The sequence below is a fragment of the Salmo trutta genome, chromosome 23 (genome assembly GCF_901001165.1).
Source record: "Salmo trutta chromosome 23, fSalTru1.1, whole genome shotgun sequence".
Classification (NCBI taxonomy): Eukaryota; Metazoa; Chordata; class Actinopteri; order Salmoniformes; family Salmonidae; genus Salmo; species Salmo trutta.
Window position 1 is genome coordinate 29,457,117 of NC_042979.1, and position 18,133 is coordinate 29,475,249.

At 45.0% G+C, this 18,133-nt stretch overlaps 1 protein-coding gene across 1 annotated transcript; it reads right to left on the minus strand.

The window, feature by feature from the left end:
- Window positions 1-17,107: 17,107 nt before the first annotated feature.
- Window positions 17,108-17,877, minus strand: LOC115159744 (V-type proton ATPase subunit B-like). The gene is made up of 3 exons (XM_029709771.1): window positions 17,638-17,877; window positions 17,333-17,462; window positions 17,108-17,251 (listed from the first exon to the last, which is right to left on the minus strand). Exons 1-3 carry the CDS (start codon window positions 17,674-17,676, stop codon window positions 17,124-17,126), a joined length of 297 nt encoding a protein of 98 aa, XP_029565631.1. The 5' UTR covers window positions 17,677-17,877; the 3' UTR covers window positions 17,108-17,123.
- Between the last annotated feature and the right edge of the window lie 256 nt (window positions 17,878-18,133).

Below are 18,133 nucleotides of genomic sequence, written 5' to 3' on the forward strand. Positions count from 1 at the left end.
AGAGAGAGAGAGAGAGAGAGAGGGAAGAGAGATAGAGTGAGAGAAAGAGGGGGGAGACAGAAAGCTATGATTAGAGTCAGGTAAGAGTTCAGACAGGTTAAACAGCTCCACTGATTAGAGTCTTTAAACTGTCTCTTTACCTTGTCAGGGGTTAGACCTGCTGAGGTGGGTGTGAATGTGAATATGCCTGTGTGTGTGTCTCTGAACTTAGCTCCAACTTGAGAAAATGTCGGCAAAAATTCAGTAAACTTAAATTGATATATTTGTCTCATATATTCATTCAACTAGAAATTAATATTCGGCATCTAACCTAAAAATGACTGTAGAACTAGTTACACACACAGTGCTGTTAACATACAATGTTTTCAACTTACATATTTGAAATACATTATTACAGTAATTAATATTCAACATGTCCTCACCTCAGATTTGAACTCACAACCTCTTGGTTCACGGCAGTCCAATCAGTCCAATCTTCCTGCTATACCACCTTGTTGGTGTTAAAGACTGATTTTCATGTATTTCTACAATTTGCACTTCAAAGTAAATCTCAGCTCTGTTAAAAGTACACTCAAGAAAAAAGTTTGTATATATCATAGTGATTCAGGAGTACCATTAAAACAGAGTAACATGCCCCACCAACATTAGACTACTATAGAGAAAAAATACATTTGCTGAAATATGTCAATCAAATCAATGATTGAGAGAATAGTCAGATTAACTGATAATTGGCACAGACATGGTTGTCCTCTCCCTAGGAGTTCATATCCAAGGTGAGGACATGTTGAATAATGATGAATGTATTAATTAACATGCACAACGTAATCACAACATGGTAGCTGCAAAGACCACTCAAACTGGACCATTTTATCTTCATCTTCATTCAAAGACTCAGCCATGGACACTCTTACTGACAGTTGCTGGCTGCTTCACGTGATGTATTGTTGTCTCTACCTTCTTGCCCTTTGTGCTACTGTCTGTGCCCAATAATGTTTGTACCATATTTTTAGCTGCTACCATGTTCTGCTGCTGCCATGTTGTGTTGCTACCATGTTGTTGTCATGTTGCTACCATGCTGTGTTGTCATATGTTGCTGCCATGCTATGTTGTTGTCTTAGGTCTCTCTTTATGTAGTGTTGTGGTGTCTCTCTTGTCGTGATGTGTGTTTTGTCCTATATTTTTATTTATTTTTAATCCCAGCCCCGTTGGTAGGCTGTCATTAATTTGTTCTTAACTGACCTGTCTAGTTAAATAAAGGTTAAATGAAAAAAATAAAGAAATGTATGTCAACATGTGTCAAATATATAAATGGAAAACATTTTATGTTAAAACCACTGTGTGTGTGTGTGTGTGTGTGTGTGTGTGTGTGTGTGTGTGTAAAACTACATCGTTCCACAGACTTTTTTACGTAAGACGACGCCAAAATATGAATTTCTAGTTGAATGAACATTTGAGACATGTTGAGCAAACACATCATTTTAGGTTGACTGAATTTTTTCTCAAGTTAAACTAATTTGTTTAAGTTCAGGTAACTCTTGTACTGAAAAGTTGCGTAAACAAAACAAGGTCTGTGGAACCAGTTACTTAATAATAATTAGCTGAAATATATATATTTTTTACAGCATGTGATGGCCACACACAAGTGCAAACGTGACACAGGCGTGTGCACACACACACATGCACACCAGTCCTCCTCTGTTGTCTTTGAGAAGGTCTTCATCCAGATATAGAGAGCCAGCCTAAGGACAGATGGAAGGAAGGTCATCCAAACAGAATCCACTCTGGAAGACAGAACTGTCCAAACCACCTAAAATAACCAGACACAGACAAGGTGACACACAGAATCTGGTCTACTGCTATGTTATGTTCCGGACAGTCAGAAAAGGCCTGCATCTCTTTCCCTCACCAAACATTGTGTATGTAAACGTGTTTTTGTGTGTGTATTTGAACTAGGACCTGCAGACTCCAGACAAGACAACACCTGAGGGAAATCTGGGTTGGGTTCAGTCGAGCACACTGTAGCAGAGCAACACAGAACAAACAAATCTCTGTTCTTATTGATCAACTTCATGTATTTGCTTCTTTTTCTAAATGTTTTATGCCGTTTTGTGCCTACTGAACATGATGACTGAGTAATCGGGCCAATCAGTAGCATTTATTAACAGTAATAAACAAGAATTGATTGGTAAGTTGGCAGAGTAAGAAGAGAACACAAGCTTCAAATCAATACATGTAACGCCCTGGCCATAGAGAGGGGTTTTTTGTTCTTTATTTTGGTTAGGCCAGGGTGTTACATTGGGTGGGCGTTCTATGTTCCTTTTTCTATGTTTTGGTATTTCTTTGTTTTGGGCCGTGTGTGTGTGGCTCCCAATCAGGCACAGCTGAAGCTCGTTGCTGCTGATTGGGAGTCACACATAAGGAGCATGTTTTTCCTTTGGGTTTGGTGGGTAATTGTTTCTGTTTGAGTATTTTCCTAACAGGACTGTTTGCTGTCGTTTTGTTCATTTTGTAGTGTTCTCTTGTTTATTTGAATTAAAATTCTAATGATGAGCACATCCTCTGCTGCACCTTGGTTCCCTCTTACAGACAGCCGTTACAATACAAGTGTTTACATTTCTTCACCAGTTACTTTCAATCAATGTTTCTTTATTTAAAAAGAAAGAATTTGAATGTGCAATTCAAATGTTTTGCAGCAATCAAATCAAATATGTTAGGCTACTGTAGCAGCCAGGTCGCTCAAGATCCACTGCGAAATTTGACGTCTGTCCAGGTGTCCAGGTAAGCAGGAATGTCGGGAGATGACTTCCAAACCAGCCACTAGGGGCAACAGCGAGCGTTAATACCAAGTAGGCTTGGGGTTTGCTAGGGCAAGGTGGACAGGGATGGCGGATGGGCGTAAGCTGTGTGCCCCAGCTTTGAGGGTTGCATGTTCAAACCTAGTGCTAGAAAGTCATTTTTTTATACACATTGTAACCCACCCAAACCTTAACCCTTACCTTAACCAGGGGGGTGGCGGGGGGGGGGGTGTCATACCAACAATTAAGATAGTCATACCAAGGATCATGTACCTATTTGATTTAGAGTTTTAGGATCTCTTAAGGTATACAAAATATTTCTTTTTTTCTTTGATGAAACATTGAATTTGAATGTACTGCTATTAGCCTAGAGAAACACACTGAATAACAGCTTCATACATGGATAAACAGATAGTCCCCCAAAAAATCTAAAGGAAGTTTGTTCTGAAGTGTCTGTCCTATATTTGAGAGGTATAAGAAATATCAGGAAACTATATACACTGCGCATATATATATATATATTTTTTCTTTTACAGGTATTTAATGTCACGAGCGGGTAGAACTGTTTTAGGGTGAGTCAAGCGCAGGAGACTGAGGTCCGTTGGAACAAACTTGATTTAATAAATCCAAAGACAAAATCCATATACGGCTGGGAGTCAAAAAGACTAAAAGAAGCTCCGCTCAAAAGGGCAGACGGGGTGCAGCCCGGCAACCCTACTGCCTATACAATAAGTCGTAACCCAAACAATATAACACCACACGTAACAAAGAACAATCCCGCACGAATCCTAACTAAACATAGACAGACTAAATACCCCCCCACTAATGACAAACACGAAACAGGTACAATCAAAAAACAGACATAACTAACAGACACTGAAACACAGATCGGTGGCAGCTAGTAGGCCAGCGACGGCGAACGCCGACCACCGCCCGACCGAGGAGAGGCGCCACCTTCTGTGGACGTTGTGACAGTACCCCTCCCCTGACGCGCGGGTCCCGCAGCGCACCGACTCCGGCCTCGGGGACGACCCGGAGGGCGAGGCGCCGGGCGATCCGGGAGGAGGCTGTGGAAATTCCGCAACATGGCTGGATCCAGAATGTCCCTCGCCGGGACCAGCACCTCTCCTCCGGACCGTACCCCTCCCAGTCCAAGAGGTACTGCAGGCCCCCCACCTGACATCGGGAGTCCAAGATGGCCCGGACCGTATACGCCGGGGCCCCTCCAACGTCCAGGGGGGGCCTCCCGCACCTCAGCGTCCTGCAGCGGACCAGCTACCACCGGCCTGAGGAGAGACACATGAAACGAGGGGTTAATACGGTAATATGTAGGAAGTTGTAACCTATAACACACCTTGTTTATTCTCCTCAGGACTTTGAATGGCCCCACAAATCGTGGACCCAGCTTCCGGCAGGGCAGGCGGAGGGGCAGGTTCCGGGTCGAGAGCCAGACTCTATCCCCTGGGTTAAACACAGGGGCCTCACTGCGGTGGCGGTCAGCGCTCTCCTTGTGTCGTTCTCCAGCCCTCTTTATACACTCCTGGACAGCATTCCAGGTCTCCCTAGAGCGCTGGACCCATTCCTCCACCGCAGGAGCCTCTGTCTGGCTCTGTTGCCATGGCACCAGGACCGGCTGATAACCCAACACGACCTGGAAGGGTGACAGGTTAGTAGAGGAGTGGCGCTGATAGTTCTGGGCCATCTCGGCCCAGGGCACAAACCGCGCCCACCTCCCTGGCCGGTCCTGGCAATACGACCGCAGAAACCTGCCTACATCCTGGTTAATGCGCTCTACCTGCCCATTACTCTCGGGGTGGAAACCCAAGGTCAGGCTGACCGAGACCCCCAGCCTCTCCATAAACGACCTCCATACCCTGGACATAAACTGGGGACCCCAATCAGATACGATGTCCTTGGGCACCCCGTAGTGCCGGAAGACGTGGGTGAATAGGGCCTCCGCGGTCCGTAGGGCCGTAGGAAGACCGGGCAATGGAAGCAGACGGCAGGACTTTGAGAACCGATCCACAACAACCAGGATCGTCGTGTTCCCCTGAGATGGCGGGAGATCCGTTAGGAAATCCACCGAGAGGTGAGACCAAGGCCGCTGTGGAACGGGGAGGGGCTGTAATTTCCCTCGAGGCAGGTGCCTAGGAGCCTTGCACTGGGCGCACACCGAACAGGAAGAGACATAGTGTCTTACATCCTCAACCAAGGTGGGCCACCAGTACTTCCCCTTCAGGCCTCGCACTGTCCGTTCCACCCCAGGGTGACCCGAGGAGGGTAGAGTGTGGGCCTATCGGATCAAGCGATCGCGAACACCCAGCGGAACAAACTTCAGACCCGCGGGACATTGAGGTGGAGTGGGTTCTGACCGACTCACCCGCTCAATGTCCGCATCCACCTCCCATACCACCGGTGCCACCAGACAGGAAGCAGGGAGTATGGAAGTGGGATCGATGGTCCGCTCCTCGGTGTCGTAGAGACGCGACAGTGCGTCGGCCTTCCGGTTCCGAGAACCCTGAATGTACGAAAGGGTAAACTGAAACCTCATAAAGAACATGGCCCACCTGGCTTGACGAGGATTAAGTCTCCTCGCTGCCCGGATGTACTCCAGGTTACGGTGGTCGGTCCAGATGAGAAAAGGGTGACGTGCCCCCTCAAGCCAATGTCTCCACACTGTCAAAGCCTTGACCACGGCTAACAACTCCCTGTCCCCCACATCATAGTTGCGCTCCGCCGGGCTCAGCTTCTTAGAAAAGAATGCGCAGGGGCGGAGCTTCGGGGGAACGCCCGAACGCTGCAAAAAGCTTCTACCCCAGCCTCGGACGCATCCACCTCCACTATGAACGGCAAAGAGGGATCCGGATGCGCCAGAACCTTCAGACGACGGAAGGCTCTGTCCGCCTCTGCCGACCACTGCAATCGCACCGGACCCCCCTTCATCAGTGAGGTAATGGGAGCTGCCACCTGACCAAAACCCCGGATAAACCTCCGGTAATAATTGGCAAACCCCAAGAACCGCTGCACCTCCTTCACCGTGGTAGGGGTCGGCCAATTACGCACAGCCGTAATGCGGTCATCTTCCATCACCACCCCTGTGGTGGAAATGCGATATCCCAGAAAAGAGACGGCTTGTTTGGAGAACTCACATTTCTCAGCCTTGACGTATAGGTTATGCTCCAGCAGCCGCCCAAGCACTTTACGCACCAGAGCTACATGCTCGGCGGGTGTGGCCGAGTAGATCAAGATGTCATCGATGTACACCACCACACCCTGTCCGAGCATGTCTATGAGAACCTCGTCCACAAAGGATTGGAAGACGGCGGGAGCATTTTTTAACCCATACGGCATGACGAGGTACTCATAATGGCCAGATGTGGTACTAAATGCGGTTTTCCACTCGTCTCCATCTCGGATACGCACCAGGTTATACGCACTCCTGAGATCTAGTTTGGTGAAGAAGCGCGCCCCGTGAAATGACTCCACGGCCACAGCAATGAGAGGTAGTGGGTAACTGAACCCCACTGTGATAGAATTTAGACCTCTATAGTCAATGCACGGGCGCAGGCCTCCTCCCTTCTTCACAAAAAAGAAACTCGAGGAGACGAGTGATTTAGATGGCCGAATGTATCCCTGTCTCAAGGACTCAGTGACGTATGTCTCCATAGCCACCGTCTCCTCCTGAGACAGAGGATACACGTGACTTTTAGGAAGGGCAGCGCAAGCCAGGAGGTTTATCACACAATCCCCCTGTCGATGGGGTGGTAATTGAGTCGCCTTCGTTTTACTGAAGGTGATAGCCAAATCGGCATATTCAGAGGGAATGTGTACAGTAGAGACTTGGTCTGGACTCTCCACCGTGGTTGCACCGATGGAACTCCTATACACCTACCTGAGCACTCCCTCGACCACCCCTTAAGAGCCCTCTGCCCCCATGAAATCTGAGGATTGTGAGAGGCTAGCCAGGGAAGTCCCAGCACCACCGGAAATGCCGGGGAATCAATAAGGAACAGGCTGATACGTTCCTCATGACCCCCCTGCGTCACCATGACCAGTGGCACTGTTACCTCCCTCACTTGGCCAGACCCTAGTGGTCGACTATCTAAAGCGTGCACGGAGAAGGGTTGGTCCAGTTTAACCAGGGGAATCCCTAACTTATCAGCAACCCCACGGTCCATAAAACTCCCAGCTGCACCTGAATCGACTAGTGCCTTATACTGGGAGTGAGGGGAAAACTCAGGAAAAAAACAGAGACGTACATGTGGTCGACAGGGGGCTCTGGGTGTGTCTGGTGCTGACTCACCTGGGGGGTCGAAGTGGTGCTCTGCCTGCCATCTGAATTCCCGGGAGAACCTCTCCAGCACCGGTTCGCAGTGTGTCCTCTACGGCCACAGTGGGTGCAGGAGAGCCCCCCCCCCCCCCCTCCGGTCCTCCTAGCAGCAGTCCCTCCTAGCTCCATGGGCGTTGGAGCAGGAGGGATGGGAGGTGGAATGAGTAGGCCCCGATCGGAACGTCCCCGGGCAGCCAGCAGGTTGTCCAGCCTGATGGACAAATCAATCAACTGGTCCAGGGTGGTGGTATGGTCCCGGCAAGCCAGCTCCCGGCAGACGTCCTCACGTAAACTACACCTGTAGTGGTCAATCAGGGCCCGTTCATTCCACCCCAATCATTTTTTTTGTAAGATGCGTTTTTTGGCAGAAATGCCTTCTGGAACATGTGAACTTTCATGTGCCTTAATAACAAACTTGTATGCCGTCTGTAAATACAAATACAACATTTAAATTACGAGCCTAGTTGGTTCAGCCACGGAAAAAGTCAGGAACCTTCATGCTAGCCATGATTGACTGAGATAATTGGTTCAGATTGTTTTGTTTTGTTCAACTGCACACCAAAGACACATACAGTACCAGTCAAAAGTTTGAACACACCTACTAATTTCTGGATTTTTCTTTATTTTGACTATTTTCTACATTGTAGAATAATAGTGAGGACATCAAAACTATGAAATAACACTTAATATGGAATCATGAAGTAACCAAAAAAGTGTTTAACAAATCTAAATATATTTTATATTTGAGATTATTCAAAGTAGCCACCCTTTGCCTTGATGACAGCTTTGTACACTCTTGGCATTCTCTCAACCAGCTTCATGAGGTTGTCACCTGGAATGCATTTCATTTAACAGGTGTGCCTTGTTAAAAGTTAATTTGTGGAATTTCTTTCCTTCTTAATGCGTTTGAGCCAATCAGTTGTGTTGTGACAAGGTACAGGTGGTATACAGAAGATAACCCTATTTGGTAAAAGATCAAGTCCATATTATGGCAAGAACAGCTCAAATAAGCAAAGAGAAATGACAATCCATCATAACTTTAAGACATGAAGGTCAGTCAATCCAGAACATTTCAAGAACGTTGAAAGTTTCTTCAAGTCCAGCGGCAAGTCCAATTGACAACTCTATAGCACTCAGGATATGCACAGGTACACAGTTCGCATTAAATAATGGCTATTCATAAAAGTATCGAGTGGTAGTGCACGCTTGAACGCTTGAAGTCGTAACATCCTACTCCATTGAAAAACTGTGGATTGTGGGATGCATATGGAAGATATCCATATTACATTGTGCTAGAACCCTATATGGAAGATATCCATTTTACATTGTGCTAGAACCCTGTATGGAAGATATCCATATAACATTGTGCTAGAACCCTGTATAGAAGATATCCATATTACATTGTGCTAGAACCCTGCATGGAAGATTTCCATATTACATTGTGCTAGAACCCTGCATGGAAGATATCCATATTACATTGTGCTAGAACCCTGTATAGAAGATATCCATATAACATTGTGCTAGAACCCTGTATAGAAGATATCCATATTACATTGTGCTAGAACCCTGCATGGAAGATATCCATATTACATTGTGCTAGAACCCTGTATACTGCCTTCCTGAAGGCAAACAATGTATACGAAACGCTTCAGTCTGGTTTTAGACCCCATCATAGCACTGAGACTGCACTTGTGAAGGTGGTAAATGACCTTTTAATGACGTCAGACCGAGGCTCTGCATCTGTCCTCGTGCTCCTAGATCTTAGTGCCGCTTTTGATACCATCGATCACCACATTCTTTTGGAGAGATTGGAAACCCAAATTGGTCTACATGTACAAGTTCTGGCCTGGTTTAGATCTTATCTGTCGGAAAGATATCAGTTTGTCTCTGTGAATGGTTTGTCCTCTGACAAATCAATTGTAAATTTCGGTGTTCCTCAAGGTTCCGTTTTAGGACCACTATTGTTTTCACTATATATTTTACCTCTTGGGGATGTCATTCGAAAACATAATGTTAAATTTCACTGCTATGCGGACGACACACAGCTGTACATTTCAATGAAACATGGTGAAGCTCCAAAATTGCCCTCGCTAGAAGCCTGTGTTTCAGACATAAGGAAGTGGATGGCTGCAAACTTTCTACTTTTAAACTCGGACAAAACAGAGATGCTTGTTCTAGGTCCCAAGAAACAAAGAGATCTTCTGTTCAATCTGACAATTAATCTGGATGGTTGTACAGTCGTCTCAAATAAAACTGTGAAGGACCTCGATGTTACTCTGGACCCTGATCTCTCTTTTGAAGAACATATCAAGACTGTTTCAAGGACAGCTTTTTTCCATCTACGTAACATTGCAAAAATCAGAAACTTTCTGTCCAAAAATGACGCAGAAAAATTAATCCATGCTTTTGTTACTTCTAGGCTGGACTACTGCAATGCTCTACTTTCCGGCTACCCGGATAAAGCACTAAACAAACTTCAGTTAGTGCTAAATACGGCTGCTAGAATCCTGACTAGAACCAAAAAATTTGATCATATTACTCCAGTGCTAGCCTCCCTACACTTGCTTCCTGTTAAGGCAAGGGCTGATTTCAAGGTTTTACTGCTAACCTACAAAGCATTACATGGGCTTGCTCCTACCTATCTTTCCGATTTGGTCCTGCCGTACATACCTACACGTACACTATGGTCACAAGACGCAGGCCTCCTAATTGTCCCTAGAATTTCTAAGCAAACGGCTGGAGGTAGGGCTTTCTCCTATAGAGCTCCATTTTTATGGAATGGTCTGCCTACCCATGTGAGAGACGCAGACTCAGTCTCAACCTTTAAGTCTTTACTGAAGACTTATCTCTTCAGTAGGTCCTATGATTAAGTGTAGTCTGGCCCAGGAGTGTGAAGGTGAACGGAAAGGCTGGAGCAACGAACCGCCCTTGCTGTCTCTGCCTTGCCGGTTCCCCTCTTTCCACTGGGATTCTCTGCCTCTAACCCTATTACAGGGGCTGAGTCACTGACTTACTGGTGTTCTTCCATGCCGTCCATGGGAGGGGTGCGTCACTTGAGTGGGTTGAGTCACTGACATGGTCTTCCTGTCTGGGTTGGCGCCCCCCCCTTGGGTTGTGCCATGGCGGAGATTTTTGTGGGCTATACTCGGCCTTGTCTTCGGACGGTAAGTTGGTGGTTGTAGACATCCCTCTAGTGGTGTGGGGGCTGTGCTTTGGCAAAGTGGGTGGGGTTATATCCTGCCTGTTTGGCCCTGTCCGGGGGTATCATCGGATGGGGCCACAGTGTCTTCTGATCTTTCCTGTCTCAGCCTCCAGTATTTATGCTGCAGTAGTTTATGTGCCGGGGGGCTAGGGTCAGTCTGTTACATCTGGAGTATTCTCTTGTCTTATCCGGTGTCCTGTGTGAATTTAAATATGCTCTCTCTAATTCTCTCTTTCTCTCTTTCTTTCTTTCTCTCAGAGGACCTGAGCCCTAGGACCATGCCTCGGGACTACCTGGCATGATGACTCCTTGCTGTCCCCAGTCCACCTGGCCATGCTGCTGCTCCAGTTTCAACTGTTCTGCCTGCGGCTACGGAACCCTGACCTGTTCACCGGACGTGCTTGTTGCACCCTCGACAACTACAATGATTATTATTATTTGACCATGCTGGTCATTTATGAACATTTTAACATCTTGACCATGTTCTGTTATAATATCCACCCGGCACAGCCAGAAGAGTACTGGCCACCCCTCATAGCCTGGTTCCTCTCTAGGTTTCTTCCTAGGTTTTTGGCCTTTCTAGGGAGTTTTTCCTAGGGAGTTTTTCCTAGCCACCGTGCCTCTTTCACATGCATTGCTTGCTGTTTGGGGTTTTAGGCTGGGTTTCTGTACAGCACTTTGAGATTTCAGCTGATATACGAAGGGCTATATAAATACATTTGATTTGATTTGATATAGAAGATATCCATATTACATTGTGCTAGAACCCTGCATGGAAGATATCCATATTACATTGTGCTAGAACCCTGTATAGAAGATATCCATATTACATTGTGCTAGAACCCTGCATGGAAGATATCCATATTACATTGTGCTAGAACCCTGCATGGAAGATATCCATATTATATTGTGCTAGAACCCTCTATGGAAGATATCCATATTACATTGTGCTAGAACCCTGCATGGAAGGTATCCATATTACATCGTGCTAGAACCCTGTATGGAAGATATCCATATTACATTGTGCTAGAACCCTGTATGGAAGATATCAATATTATATTGTGCTAGAACCCTGTATGGAAGATATCAATATTATATTGTGCTAGAACCCTGTATGGAAGATATCCATATTACATTGTGCTAGAACCCTGTATAGAAGATATCCATATTACATTGTGCTAGAACCCTGTATAGAAGATATCCATATTACATTGTGCTAGAACCCTCTTTGGGAGATATCCATATTACATTGTGCTAGAACCCTGTATAGAAGATATCCATATTACATTGTGCTAGAACCCTGTATAGAAGATATCCATATAACATTGTGCTAGAACCCTCTTTGGGAGATATCCATATTACATTGTGCTAGAACCCTGTATAGAAGATATCCATATTACATTGTGCTAGAACCCTGTATGGAAGATATCCATATTACATTGTGCAAGAACCCTGTATGGAAGATATCCATATTACATTGTGCTAGAACCCTGCATGGAAGATATCCATATTACATTGTGCTAGAACCCTGTATGGAAGATATCCATATTACATTGTGCTAGAACCCTGTATGGAAGATATCCATATTACATCGTGCTAGAACCCTGTATGGAAGATATCCATATTACAGGGATATTTTGGGGTAGTGTGGCTGTTTACGTAGCTTTGCTTTTGTGCAACAAATATATATCATAAAGGTTAATGCAAGATGATAGCCTTCTGCTCTTTCCAGCCTATAAAAAAACCCAAACTTAGATTCCTGGAGCCACAATTCCCTTCTTCCACTCCACTAATACCTGCTAGTCGCCAATGCCATCTAATACAACACTGAGGCCCTAGGTGTCTCATTCTTACAGGAAACACAAGCTTCAAAACATTATTGTTAACATTGTTTTTACCAGTCACTTTCAATCAATGTTTTGAATGTTGAATGTGTTATTTAAATGGTTGCATTTCAAAGAACGTGTTACTATACAACATGCTAAATGTTTTAGTCTAGTGTGTCTGTGTGCATGTGTGAGTGTGCGTGTGTGCATGTGTGCGTGTGTATGTCCGTGCTTGCGCCTATGTTATGCTGTGATTTGTGATGTCACAGCTGTATTGGTAATGTGTCAGTCATTACTGTCTCCATTGACTCTTGCTCATCACATTAAATGTGTGTTGATTAGTTGACAGAAGAGCAGTGCTGTGTGTGTGTCAGCATGGCTTCCAGCATGCTTTGTGTCACACTGGCAGTAATGGGATGCTGTCATCTCTGCTTGCATCACTCTCTCTCTCTTTCTCTGTCTCTCTCTTTCATCCTCTTTTTATCTATCTTGGAGTGGCAGGTAGCCTAGTGGTAACCGAAAGGTTGCTGGGTCAAATCCTCGAGCTGACAAGGTAACAATCTGTCGTTCTGCACCTGAATGAGGCAGTTAACCCACTGTTCCTAGGCCGTCATTGTAAATAAGAATTTGTTCTTAAAACTGACTTGCCTAGTTAAATAAAGGTTAAATAAAAATGGAAAAATAATAATATTTCGCTGTCTCTTTCTCTCTGTCTCTCTCTCAGTGAACATAAGATAACCACTAATGGACATACAGACATTAATTGCTACTGACTCATACAAACATTTTCCATTTTCAGCAGACTACCTGAGCGTTGCACACACACACACACACACACACACACACACACACACACACACACACACACACACACACACACACACACACACACACACACACACACACGCTGATACAGCTGATTAGTTGAATATGTGAATTCCACCTCTCCTCTTGCATTTCTCTACTCTGTCCTGTCCTTTCCTCTAACTCTTGTTCTCTTTATATTACATAGTTACATAGTTACATAGTTAAATGTGATAAAGCAGCAGCAAAACATGAGTTCTGGACTGTAAACACAGAGAAGAACACACACAAACAGCGGGGCCAAAGATCAATATTATTTCTCTAAAGCCACTTAACTGCTCTTCTCTGATTGGTTGTCCTGGGTGAAAAGGAAAGACCTGATCATCAGATGAGTCACCTGATAGAGACAGCATGAATGGAGGAAAATTGAAGAGCAATAAGTGGAAAGGTAGGTCAGAAATTATTCACCAATCATGTGCTGTGAGCGGGTGTCAGGAGAAATTAAACTCTGGTCAAGTCACAGTGGTAATAATATACCTGGATAGAGAGAGAGAATTATTATGATAGAGAGAAAATAACTAAATATTGTTAAGGTACAAACACAACATGAAGTAAGGGGCATGTTTCCATATGGACTTTATTGTACACTTTCGCTGCCTCCATCGCTGCTTTCTCGCTCGCTCTCTCTCTCTCTCTCTCTCTCTCTCTCTCCCACTCACACTGACACACACATACACACTCTCACTCTCGCTCACTCTCTTTGCCCAGGGTCTACTTGTCATGCAGTGAGGGAGATGTGTGACCTCGCCCTCTCTCACTTTCCTCTCCAATCTGTTCATTTCTTGTCATTTACCCTCCTAACAAGGCCTTATTCACCACTATCGTCCCCAAGGAGAAGACGACTCCTATTTACATAATTGAAGGAATCAGGACAGATAATACATTACTTAGAGTGAGAGAGAGAGAGTGTGTGTGTGTGTGTGTGTGTGTGTGTGTGTGTGTGTGTGTGTGCCTTTGGAGGTTTGAACCCTGCTCGTTCAGCACTTGCGGTTCAAACACAGGTCACTCAGACACTAACACACGAACACACACCATGCTAGACACAGACACCCCAGAAAAACACCATGCTAGACACAGACACCCCAGAAAAACACCATGCTAGACACAGACACCTCAGAAAAACACCATGCTAGACACAGACACCTCAGAAAAACACCATGCTAGACACAGACAACTCAGAAAAACATCATGCTAGACACAGACACCTCAGAAAAACACCATGCTAGACACAGACACCTCAGAAAAACACCATGCTAGACACAGACACCTCAGAAAAACACCATGCTAGACACAGACACCTCAGAAAAACCCCATGCTAGACACAGACACTCCAGAAAAACACCATGCTAGACACAGACACCTCAGAAAAACACCATGCTAGACACAGACACCTCAGAAAAACACCATGCTAGACACAGACACCCCAGAAAAACACCATGCTAGACACAGACACCCCAGAAAAACACCAAAACTCTCCTGTCCTCTCGTCTCCTTTCCTCTCGTCTCCTTTTTTGCCTCCTCTTTCATCTACTCTCCTCCGCTCTCGTCTCCTCAAATTTCCTCTCCTCTTGTCTTCTCTCATTTCCTCTCCTCCACCCTCCTCTTCACTCCTCTATTCTTGTGCTGCACATTGTGTGTGTCCCCTTCAATACAGTGAAAAGCCCATAGAGACTGTGAAAAGGGTTAAGGTTGACTCAATTAAATATTGATTAAATAGATAATAATAATAATAATAATAGTCCTCTGACTATTACCATTCACACTCTACTGCTTTGTCACATTTTGCCATTTTAGTGGTGTGTGTGTGTGTGTGTGTGTTTGTGTGTGTGTGTGTGTGTGTGTGTTTGTGTGTGTGTGTGTGTGTGTGTCCCTATGTTATCGTCATTACTTTAATTATGTGTGTTATCTTTTTTTCATCACATGCAGACAGCTCATGAATAATTCCAAGTGTGTGGGAAAATCATAAGAGTTTATCTACCCTGAAAAACACTTATTGACACACACACACACACACACACACACACTAACACATACGGCTGATTAATAAAAAGATACGAGTGACAGAATGGAGGAGAATCTCAGCATGTGACAGCCCGCATAGCAACACTCCTCACACACAGTCATTTGTATGTGTGTGCGTGAGGGTGGGTATGTGTTGTGATCTATGAGATGTGACAGTGTGTGTCATCATGGCAGACACACTGAGGCTTTGAGGAATGATAAACACACATGCCCTCTAAAAAAGCCACCCCACGACAAGACTTACCCTTGTGTCTGTCTGTGTGTGAGTGTGTGTGTCTCTTCTTCTAAGCTGGTATGGCTGATTTACATGCAGTGATTCAGCTCCCTCTGGGACTCAACTGACCCCCTACACACATGCACCTACGTGGACACATGCACACACACACATACAAACACACACACACACCCAGACACACCAGGGGAGGATGCAGCCCATTTCCGCCCCACAGAGAGGTGTTCAGTGAAGGTGTGAGTCTGGCAGAGCAGGGAGGAAAGCGAGAGGGAGACCGATAAAGAGAGAGAGAACAAACTGTCTGTGTGTATGAGGACACCGTGGAACACACAGCACTGCACACACATCTCCTCTCGCTCCCCCTTCTCTCCTCGCTACCTTCCTAAATATCAACATTAACCCCTATCCTATCTGTTCTCAGTGGGATTGAAGATCAAACCAGCTTGTTTCTCAGCACGTGTTCAGTAGAGTGCAGTTGTCACGACTTGCAGACAGTCTACCTGTTAGGTGTAGATGTGCTGATTGAAGAGAGAGGAGAGGTTCATCACATCCGTTATTACACAGACTAACAGCACCACCCTGTGGCCTTATACTGCACTGCATCTTCTTTGCTGTCACAGAGGATTGTGCCTGGAACTGTGTGACGAGTATTTTCTGAGGAGTTGTCTACGTAAATGGATAGAGAATGTGTGTTTTTTTGTCAGACAATCATTTCCATTGCATTGTCCATCATCCGTCAACATAAGACTTCCATTGAAAAACCATTGGCTCAATCATTTTCAGACACAAAATATCTGTATGGCATAAAGAGTCAGGGACCACAGTAGAGGTCGAGCAGCGTTTATTCCTTTACTGTACAGACACATTCCAAAAAGCTGAGCAGTCATGTGTGCATTTAGACCGAAACTACACTAAACAACCATACTGAAATATAGACATACACCAAAATATATTCCAAAGAATATAGAGAAACAAACAGAAATATATCCATCTGCTCTAGAAGTCTTCACTGTAAATAACAATACATTGTCATTACTAAACCACAGTGTGCGTGTTGAAGGAGCAGCTACAATATCACACACAATATAGAGAAATAGGCAGGAATAACAATAGGCATCTGTTTAGTTGCGTGTCTGGTTTCAGTTCATATATGAAAGTAAGTTTAAGCATTTGGATTGACACTGCAAAAACAGCACTGATCTGTTCAAAACATACCAGCAGCAACAACACACAGGCAACATTCTGGTCGTAACAAAAGACCATTGAAAATGTTTTTAAAAAATCACTGAGTGAAATGTGCTGTTCGGCGTAATCTTATCTGTCATACACATGCATCATCACTGCATCATCACTGATCTACAGTGCATCTACATATCGTCTTCAATACAAACCACACCATCCCTCTGACTTCTGACACACCATTCACCGACCATTAATTAATCTATCTATCCATCCATCCATCCATCCATCCATCCATCCACCAGCTAGGACCAGGAGGTTTTCCTAACCATGTGATCTGACCAGGGATAACTCCAGGTCCTAGTACCAGACTACTTGGCTCTGCTGGTCAGAGAAAATCTCTCTGGCTTCGAAACTAACATCTCCATCATGTGCTTATCCTACTTCTCTGGTTCATACAGGCTTAATGGTTAGGGCAAGATGTTGTCTGTGTGTGTGCAGAAACACAGCATAGTGTAGTCTGCTGGAGTGACAGTATCAGTACTAGTCATTACGATACAGACAGTACAGAAATGTCAATGTTAGAACAGAAACACACATATATATAGAGAGAGAGACAAGAGGGAAGGGCTTGAGTGGTGTGTAAGCCACTGTACCTCTTTTGTTGTCATCATTACTTCAAGCGAGGGTAGAACTCTGCTAGGGTGCTCTGAGGGATTCTCTTCATCATCTCTGTGGGGAAGATTCTCATCAGCTGCCAGCTGATGCCCAGCGTCTCAAACACAGTCCTGTTCTCATAGGCTCCGAGAACAGAGAGAATGAAATGAGATGTTATAAAAACACACACATAGCCCCACCCCCCTCCCCTATACACCAGTGTACCCTGGGCGATGAAGTTCTTCTGAAACTTCTGTGGGAACTCCAGCTGGAGCAGATCATCAGGCGTGAGAGCCTCCTCTCCCACCACAGCCTTCATCGCCTGCACGTCCTTACCTATAGCATAACACGCAAACTATATATACAAACACACGTACACGATCACAGATTTTACTAGCAGAAGTGCTGAACGTTGTTGAGCAGTGTGAGTGTGTGTGTGTGTGTGTGTGTGTGTGAGTGCGTGCGTGCATGTGTGTGCGCGTGTAAGCATGTGTGCGGGTGTGTGCGTTTGTGTGCGTGTGTGTGTGTGCCAGCTGGTTGGAGACATCCGAGTGGTCTATGCGTTTCATCCCTTCTCCGATGGCTGACTTTATCAGACGAGAGAGAGACGGCAGAACGTTGATGGGAGGATAGATCTAGAGAGAGGAAATATTTTTCGCCATCACGAACAGCAGATTACTGCACTTTCTCAGTGAACACAATGTCCTGAGCAAAAGTCAAATTGGATTCCTACCAAATTATCGAACATAAGATCACATTTATATCCTACACACCCTAATCTTCTGATTAATATCTAAAAAAGAGCCACCAAATGTTATAATAATTTAAAAACAAGTGACCCCCAATCCAACCATTACCAAGCCCTTAACTGCCAAGAGGTGACCATAGAGAAGAGTCCCCTCAGCCAGCTGGTCCTGTGGCTCAATTCACTAACCACTACCAACCCAACAAAGCCTAAGGACAGCACTCAGAAAATCTGGCCCAACCAAATTATCACAAAATAAAAATATATCACCTATTGGAAAG